General features: G+C 41.9%; 1 protein-coding gene across 1 annotated transcript in view; it reads left to right on the top strand.

Moving 5' to 3' along the window:
* CAMK2G (calcium/calmodulin dependent protein kinase II gamma) overlaps positions 1–9,385 on the top strand; it is a gene marked incomplete at its 5' end in the record, with an annotated part of 122,736 nt that extends 113,351 nt beyond the window's left edge. The window contains 4 exons of the mRNA XM_085312173.1: positions 1,914–1,989; positions 2,509–2,603; positions 3,767–4,012; positions 6,610–9,385. Coding sequence (XP_085168299.1) covers positions 1,914–1,989; positions 2,509–2,603; positions 3,767–3,999 — 404 coding nt within the window. The remainder of the gene's footprint in view (positions 1–1,913; positions 1,990–2,508; positions 2,604–3,766; positions 4,013–6,609) is intronic.
* Between the last annotated feature and the right edge of the window lie 382 nt (positions 9,386–9,767).

The raw sequence follows: 9,767 nt of genomic DNA, 5'->3' as shown, positions 1-9,767 counted from the left end.
AGCGCGGCTCTCCGGGAAGGAAGCACCTCAGCGCGCCCCCGCCGGCGCGGGGGGAGGCCGAGGGGCCTGCAGAGCTGTCCTGGGGGCCGCTCGCTGCCCGGTGGTGTCCGCCCGGGTGCGGAGCGCTGTGGTTTGCACCGTGAGCGAGGGGCACGGGTGCCTGCCGGGTGAGACCACGTGGCCTTGCACCCTTTGGAAAAATGCGTCACCTTCTGTGTGTCAGTTCTAGTTCGGGACACGTGGTAGAAGTGAGAGGCGCAGTGTGACGGAATGGGCTTGTGCCGAAATACAGGGTGAATGCTGCTGCGTAGTAACATTTGGGAAGGGGCTGCAAGTGCCCTTGAGGTGAACTAGCACTTGGTGGCTGCGGCCTACAGTTTTCCTCACTCATCCCCAAAAGAGCCTTTCCCAGGGACTCTCTCCTCCAGGTAGTGCACATTTGTGTGCACGTGTGCCTTCTGCATGGGGAGGGAGATCCAGTGTGCAGGCACGGCTCCATGGGGAAACAGCACCAGAGGACTTGCTTGTAAAAATATTTTTTATAATAGGCAAAAGCCATTGTGTCCTTTTGGTCCATTCCCTGCATACGTCATTGTACGTACAGAAATGTGATGTTACAGCCCTAGTGGCAAAACCTCCCTTACCAGTTGTCTTCTGGGATATTTCTGTGGCTAGCTGGGCAGTATAAATCTCTTAGTGGATTTCCAGAATGGCTGCAAACACCTTTCATAGCCAGTGAGATTATTTTTGTGTTTTTCTTCAGCTGTACTTCTCAATGTTGGGATGAGATATGTGTGTGGATGAAGTTTAAGGGGGAGGGTAGTTCATACTAGCATTTTCTGGCATGTACTGCAGAATTCATCTTCCCTGACKTGGACATTTAAAAGATGGTAGGTCGGATTTAAACGTCATTCCCCTAATAATAATCTGAGATATCTCAGATGAGACTTGCAGAGATGCCTGCTGCTTTTCAGAGACTAAAGGAGAGATAGTCAGGTGACTAATTGTGTTTCAGACACTTACATTTTAGATGTCACCTAAGTTAGGGCACATGAGTTGAAGCCTTAATTCATCTGGGACCTGGGTTATCAGCTGTGGGAAACTGAGAGAAGAGAGTAGAGAGGTGATGGCCAGAAAGGGATTAAATCCACAAGAGATGGCTAGTCAAGCTCTCCTTGTTCATCTCAAAGTCCAGTGAGGTAGGCTGAGTTAATGCCAGTGCTGTCAGAGTGCTAAAAACGTCTGCCATGGGGACTGGCAGAAGCGAGCTTCCTGAAGAACAGGGTGTACTGCAGAGTGTACCTATTGGCCCAGCCAGCCATCCTGCTTTGATTTGCCTTTCTAGCTTGCAGAACTTACCCCTACATGTCCCAATTGCTTATTTGCAGCACTCATAATATCTGGTGTATTGGTGATGGTGACAGGCAAGTTCTTGGGACACTTCTCCAATTGGCTTGATCTGTACAGTGACCATTCTTGTATGGCTACTAGGGTGAAGAGTTTCCTCATCTTACAGCTGCCAGACAAGGGTTTCAAGTTGGTGTGTTTACTGACATTAGGCTCCCTAGAAGCACCTAGAATTCTCATTCAGGATACAGCCCTGGTTGCTGAGACAGACCTTTCTAGAAGAAGAAGAAGTTGTCAGGATAAGATATCTGTATTTCCCCTTCTAGATATCTTTATTTCCCCTTCTCTCTGCATTATAGGATCACCATTCCCTTTTCATACCACTGGTCCCCTACCCTCATATGGATGGCTGTCATTACTGCACGTCTCCAGAATGCAGGGAGCAGCATCCTATGAGATCTAGACTAATGGTGTGCTGCAAATTGCTTGTAGGAATCACCCACTTAGCCCCATATTCCTATTCAAATCCTGTGCACGGTTAAATTGCTTTTTCTTCTTGTCCACAGTGCGTAAGCAAGAGATCATTAAGATAACAGAGCAACTGATAGAAGCCATCAACAATGGAGATTTTGAGGCATATACGTAAGTACAGTTGGTTAGTGCGTAGATGCCCTTTGACAGGTTGTTTATCCATTTGTGCACAAGTGATGTACTGACTTCTGGGTAAGAGTAGGAGTCATACAGCCGTGCACGGTAGAAAGGATCATGGTTTTTAGCCTCCATCAGTTGTAGCTGGAGTATGGTTGAACTCTTTATATGAGGTTCAATTAGTAGCCAGATTCAAGAAGCACGAGTGTTGAAAGCAAAATACCCTTTTGTAAGGGAGGGGAGAGCAGTGAGATGGGCAGAGAGGGAAGAAATGAAAACAGTTTATATACTAGAAATGCAGAGGCTTGTTTTATGTGAAATTCCAACTAACACCAGTTCTGTGTTGCTGCAATAGGCCTCAGTCTTCCAGGGACTTAATCATCAGGGTACAGATATTGCTAGGCTTACACAGAGTGCCAATCACATGCCTTACCAGCTCTTTGCTGTGTAAATAGCCTTTGGGTTTGAATGCAGGCTGTAAGGCTGTGGGGTGTGTGTGTTTGTTTTTTCCAGGAAAATCTGTGATCCTGGTTTGACCTCATTTGAACCTGAAGCACTGGGGAACCTCGTTGAAGGAATGGACTTCCATAAGTTTTACTTTGAGAACTGTGAGTGGGTAGATTTGGTAATACCAACAGTCTTTCCTCCCATCTTCTTTTATGCCATAACTTACGCCATAACATAACTTCATTTGAGGGGAAAACTGCCATTGTTTTTGTGGGCTGCCTGAAAACCAGCAAGGGCTTGATTCTGTGTGGATTGTGAGGCATTCATAACAGCCAACATGCTTTCTCTCCAAAGCCTTTTTTAGTAACAGTTTTATTTCTAACCCCCAGTTAGAAATTTGTACTTTTACAGAGTTACAATTTGCCTGGTGCAAATATTTTGTGAGTAGGGAATGAAGGGGGAGTTAAAAGGTTGAGGCACTGGATTTCCTGCTGATATGGAAATGGAAAAATGAACATGTAATCATGGAAACAGCCTGTATGTTTGACATAGGCAAGCTATATGGTCACACATAAAGATAGTCATGCACAAATCACTGGCATATCTTCAGTTTGAGTTCTCCCTGGACTGCTTCAGATCTCTAACACCTAGTGAACCCCTTACGTGGATACAAGGGTCACCTTGTCAGCCTGGGGCGGGAGAGTTGCGAGAAATGCTGTCTGTTACAGTGATGTAGGTTGCATGTACTCCATAGTTGCCTCCCTTCCTGGATATCTCCACAGGATGAGAAAATTGATAAGTTAAATCCTGAGCTGTTTAGTTTGTTTTGTTTGGGGGGTTAGTTCAAGGTCCTTAGTAGGCAATTCTTAGTGCTGCGTATGCAGAGAGATTATGCCTCTCAAGTGCCTGTTCTGGAGTGATTTTTCACTTCTCTGAGGTCTGCTCATATTTAATGCAGGTCTAGCTAATGGGCTTCCTGATTATTGACTCTTTTGTAGCAATATTATGATAATTAAAAGGTTCTTTTTCTATAATTGAAGAAATACCACCAGTAATGTTGAAAAAGTGGGTAGTATGCAGAAGAAGTGCGAGCAAAGAGGCCAGGGGATTCTAGGGAATAATAAAGGCTCAATTCTGAAGGAGAAAGACGGGTGATAGGGGAAAGAATTGCTTGGATTTTGCCTGGAAAATTGCAGGAAAAATTTTGGTTGCATCCCGGAATCCAGCTGAAGGTGAGYAAAATGCAAAAGTGTTGGAGGGTCAGGGAAGGTGTTTCTTCTCCTGGTGGTAAAATTGAAGCTGATGGTTTTGCATGTTCTGCCAGTACTGTCGAAGAACAGCAAGCCAATACACACCACCATCCTGAACCCCCATGTCCACGTCATTGGTGAAGATGCTGCCTGCATCGCCTATATCCGCCTGACACAGTACATCGATGGCCAGGGCCGGCCCCGCACCACGCAATCTGAAGAGACCCGCGTCTGGCACCGCCGTGATGGCAAGTGGCTGAATGTCCACTACCACTGCTCTGGAGCCCCTGCAGCACCTCTCCAGTGAGGATCAAACACGGGTATGGTCTGTCAGGGAAGGAGTCTGTCAAATGCACAGCTGAGGCTGCTGTATGTGGGAGTTTAGTATCGTACACCCAGACTGCTTGAGATTGTTTAGCTGGTGTGAGAAAACTGTGTTCTAGTTGTCTGCAGGCAAAAAATTCCCACTAATCAGCTGGCATTCCTTTCCCTAAGTCCCTGTCTTAAGAATTCAATGGGCTTATCTGCCATTCCCAACAAACTGGAGTCATGTACTAGATAGTTGTGCTTGAGGGCAGCTACCCCTGTACCGGCAGTGCTTCCTCTCAGATACTCAGCCCTGTGCTTGGACAGACTGCTAATCCTGGCCTGCAGAGCAGAGGGGAGGAGTACTCTATGGGGTACAGAGCTATTCCAGGTGTCAGGGATCTACCTTTCCAGTCCTTTAGTACAGACATTTTTCTAAGAATATTATACATATTATAAAATCTATACACCATAATTGCTATGTCATAAGAGTAAGTATTTATACAAATTTTACTACAAACTTTTTGATTAGTAAATGCTGTTCAGTGCAGTGAGAAAGCACAGAGGAAAGGAAATCTAAAGAAATAATAATGTCAGAGGGTTTATAATATCCTCAAGTAGGTTGCCATAATTCAGCATAGGAAGAAGCTTTAATTATAAAATTTGACATGAACAAACAATTGTTTCCTGTTCTTGAAGAGCAGCAGTATGATTCCATTTACTTTTGAAACACACCATTTAGGCATTTTGGTTTGTTTATTGACTTACTCGATTTTCTTGCTTAGATGTCTTTCTGCCTTCTTTTATTTCATGCTGAAGTGTAATGTCACAATAATTTTACAGATCTAAGTTCTGTAATCTTAAGGCCTTTTTACTAGTTGTATTCTATTTAAAAGCAAATTCAAACTTCTACAATTTAGAGGTTTTATCAGTTGTTTGTGTTGATGCATCTGGGAAATGAACTTACTTCACTGTGGTCATTTCACAATGAACAGTCCAAGTATAGTTACTAGTTGAGCCTTAGACCTGTACTACTTAAGACTGAGCCAAGAACAATTTTTACTCGTTAAGTGTTGTGAGGCGTTTGGCCCTACTGAAGGCAATAGAAAGGAACGTGAACCACCAAAGGCAAATCGTGGCGAGGTCACAGATGGAATTTGAAGAGCAGAAGCCAGTTGGGGTGCCTCAGAAGGAAGAAGCTTTGAAGGGAGCTGGTCAATCAGCTTTATTTCCAGGGAGTATAGGAATGAGAAGGATAAAACCTTTGCAGGGAAACCAAAGTAACTTATTTGTATCAGTTTGCCTCAGAAGGATATTGAGGGAGACTTTTTGCCTGGATTTAGTCTACTATGAAGTCTCAAAACAGATGCGGAACAAATTAATAAGATATCCATATGACTCAGTGGCTGTGCCTAGGAGTTCTGAGGAAGCTTAGGAATGAAGAGTTTTAGCTGCTGCAGAAGAGAGAGTTTCCTTGACTTGGTTATTGAAATGTTGCACCTTGTCCAAAAGTACTTTTTGGAGAGCTTCTGAAAACTGCAGAGTAGGAGCCATTTCCAAAGCACAGAGTGTTGGTTAAAACAGTATTTTAAAAACCTCATAAACTAAATTAAAGTATTTACCTGCATTTTTGGATTCCAAAGGAAGTCTAACCATGTGCAATTACGAGTGGGGGCAGTGTGGTTGGTGGGGGTGGCCATGTGAACACACATCATTTTGGAGCAACAGTTCAAGTGCAGAGAAGGATAAGGATCAAGAAGGAATGAAGTGGATGATAATACTTAAAGATAAACATGGAAAGAGTTTGGTTTTGGCTAAGAAACTTTAAAAGGAAACTGTAGCCTTAAGAAAAGTTTGAGAATAATCAGAGAACTTCAGTGTGTAGAGAGAGTAGGAATCAAGAGAGAGAAGACAGTTTGCGAAAAATATTTGCAGACCTTAGAAATGGCAGAAAGAAGCTAAATAGAAGATCTTGGCTGTTTCTTGCCAGGAAGATGATAATGAACATGAAACAAACTTAAAACTGATCAAAATAACCCAGTTATTTGATACAAAACTAGTCGGGAAAAACCTTTGCTATAAGCTGTTGCTGGGGCAACACCTTTGCAAAACTGAAGAAAGACAGTATCTGTATAGATGTTGAGAACTTTCGAAGATAAAATTACTGCGGACTTTATACGTAGAAAGAGAGAAAATGAATATTCCTAATCAAGGCAGAAGCCGATTTGGAGTGAGACACAAACTGTTCCTTAGGGACAGATTTCTTGATCACCGCTTAGGAAATTTCTGCAACTTCTGAGACATATCACTGTTAGATAGTGGACCCCACTCTGGTACAGTCAAGCAAGTAATTTGTTTTAGCAAGTGATTTGTTTTCATTGTTATACAAGCCAACTGGAAGCAAAAGTGTGTTCCTCTTGTCTTTGTCTCTCCTAAACAGCCTTAATCAGTTTTGCATTAGGAAGGGTTTATCTCTGTGCCCAATAATTAATCTGTAGAAAAACTTGTTTTATTAATTGTGTACAGCTAACTTCTGGCTTTATTTCCTTCCATCTTTCATCCCGTTCTTCCCTGTCCTTTCTGGGTGGATGCTACATCTTCCTGACTGCAGCAACTTGTGGAGATACCCAGCTGGAGGGCAATATCTTCTTAGCAAGCAGCTCCGGAGTGCCTGAGTGACAGCAATGGTCATGTCTGTTTTGACGTTAAAAAAAACAAATAAATACAAATTACAAACAGGCAGCAGCCAAATGCACGAAACCCTGCATGCATCTGATGCTCCGGGCGCTGCCTTTCTGTTGTTTTCCATGGATCCATCGTGTCTGTTTCTGCTGTACGAAGGTGTTTTTAAATCTTAAAAAAAAAAGAAAAAAAAGAAAAAAGACATGTTGTTTGTATAAAATAACAAAAAACAGGAGTAATGCTAAATAAATGACAGATTATCCAACGTACCCCCCTCTCCCAGGACTAAGAAAATGGCAGCAGCTGGAACACCTTGCAGAAATGAAGTGAGGGGGAAGGCAAAAGTGAAGGAGAGAGAAAGACAGAGAGGGAGAGCAAGAAGGAGGCGGCTTGAGCAGCGGGTTGCTGAACTGTGCTCCGCAAAGGCATGATGGAAGCTAACATTGCATTCAGGCTGTGCTGTGACTTTAATCAGTGAGAGGTGGTGAGGAGACCCCAGAGGAGCCACTGTGAAGATTGGGGTTTAAGAGAGAGTAAAGACGCTTCTCTTCCTGTTGTCCAGCAGACTGACTTCAGTTTCTTCTTCTGCACAGCAAGAACGCTATGGAAAGCTGGTTGTTCAGCTGCTGGATCCCAAAACAGACTTTTTTTAAAAAAAAGTAACAAAATGAGATGTCGATTTAAAACTAAAGGTGAAAGTGTAGGGATAAATAAAAATGGATTTAAGTAAATATAACTTAAATAGAAGCTTACTCTTCAGAGATACTGGTTTTAGAAACAGCCACTACCTGGCCAAACACAGATGTTTGAAGCCAACTTATTTAATTTAACAAAAAAGAAGGAAAAAAAAAAGCATTGTGTTAAGAGTGGAGAATTTCAAGGAAGAGGGTACATGTATGGGTTTTTTCTTTTTCTTTTTTTTTTCTTTTCTCCTTTCTAGTAGTATAGTTGGGATCCACAGTGCTGCAGAACACGTGTTCCTTAGGAAGCAGACAAGAAACTTAGTGTTACGTTCTTCATGAAGACTTGCACATACACTCCTATATGAGGCATAAATAGCGTGTGTTTTTTATACTGAAATATATGCACCCATAGAATTCAAGGGGTTTACTGGCCTCCTGTTTGATTTGTTTGATCTCTGATTAAGATAGCAGTGGGAGCCAGTAACCCCAGCCAGGTGCTTCTCCCTACCACTAACTCATCTGATGTTTGTGTCATGTTTCCTAGAGTTTATTTGGGTAATTTTTCTATTTTTTACAGTGATGTTGTAACACAGAAAACTGTCAGATCAGAACCTCAACAAACTGTAGCCGAAGGACTCCAGGACACCTCCTGGTGTTGCCTCTGGGTGTTAGAGTTCATGTTGCCTCATGAATTCAGCAGAGGGGAAAGAGAATTAGCACATATGATCTGATACTTGTCCTTTGGGCCAATTCATCTTCCTTTTTATTCTTTGCTGGAAAGGGAATCCATTTCCTTTATTCATTAGGTGGGGAGTGTGGAATTGTTTTGTTGACCTTACCAAGAATGGATTCTAGCCCCAAGAAGAAAACAGCCTTTCTGATGGACCCTTTCAGTAACGGGATTTGTCTTGACCAAAGGGGAAGGCACAGGCTTATTCATTATTTACAGAAGTTGGCTTGGGCTTTTACCTGAATTTCTTTCTATCCACAATCATTTTTTGGATCTCTCCAGGGAATTGAAGTGATTGCATTGACAGCATACTAAGTGTGAGGCAACCTTTCTACAGACTACGGAAGAGAGAAAAGCTAATTTGGAATTTTAATCCTTATTTAACAGAATGCAGAAACTAAAAGCTGTTGCACAGAGTGGAGCTGTCACTTTGCACCATATAGCGCTCCGCTCCCTTTGTTAGAGAGGTGCTATCCCACACCAGGATTAGAGCAGCTAACCTAAGATGAAGGAAAAGACTATCTATGCTTCCCAGGGTTTGCCTGAACAAACACATTTTTCTTTCTCCTTCTACTACCCCAGGGGAGGAGTGTGGGGGTTGAGTGCATAGGGGCAAACACTAGATTTTATTATTTCAAAACATTTTTAAGACAGCACTAAGCCAGTGAGCGAAGTGAAAAAGTGAAAAGCCTTGCTATTTTATTCTGATATTTTTTTTTAAAGCCACAGAGAGAGAGCAAACAGGAGATTACAATTATGCAGTTTTGAAAAGATAAATACAAACCGTTATGCATGCCTTCTTTAGGTCTGATCTTCCTTGTCTCTTTACCTGATGATTATTAATGATTAAAAAGAAAACCCTCTGTATTAAGTATCTGCATATTTCAGAGTAAATTTAAAAAGAAAAGAACTGTTGGGTTTTTTGGTTTTGCACAGTCTTGGAGACAAACTCTCTTTGGGTTTTTTTTTTGTTTGTTTTGTTTCCTTTTAAGTTAATGAGAACCTTAGCTTGGTATGGCCATTATCAAACACAGCTGTACACCTTTAGCATTCTTAATGTTCTCTTATGGGGCTAATATAAGCATCTATATAATATATATTATAAATATCACATTTTAAACAGGAAATGGAAGGCATTTGATGCAGAATTTTTGCATGATATAGAAATAATTAAAACAAAGTTAGCTAGTGTTTGTTTGTTTGGTCTGAATGTTGGTAGAACCTTCATAGCTTTGTTACAATGAAACCTTGAACTGAAGATATTTAATAAAATAACATTTAAACAGTGCAAAGATTTGAGTGTCATGCTTTTTCTCTTAAACCATGGGACAACGTGGCATTGGCACTTCTGGGATAAAGTCATTCCACAAAGCTATTTTGGTCAGTTGATCATATGATTAAAAAAAAATCTCATGTCTAAGAAGAAAAAGATAAGCAGTAGCATTCCTAAAAGGAAAAGGTAAAAGATAGTAGTGTTAATAAAAACAAAGGGTCAGTAGAAGCTCCTCAAATGAACATTATGGTATTTTCCTGACCAGGGGATAACAGGGAAATGTGGCTTCTTGCCAAAGGCTAGGCTATCTGGAACAGGCCCTGCTGTTGCTTCCTTTCTTGCTCTTTGTTTTCCTTGCCAGCATTTCTACTGTTTTGTAGGAGAAACTGTCCTGCCATTGG

The sequence above is a fragment of the Rhea americana genome, unplaced genomic scaffold (assembly GCF_003343005.1).
Source record: "Rhea americana isolate MKP2758 unplaced genomic scaffold, rheAme1 scaffold_36, whole genome shotgun sequence".
NCBI classification, from domain to species: domain Eukaryota; kingdom Metazoa; phylum Chordata; class Aves; order Rheiformes; family Rheidae; genus Rhea; species Rhea americana.
Note: the sequence above shows the minus strand (reverse complement) of the source record. Positions and strands in the feature narration are given on the sequence as shown.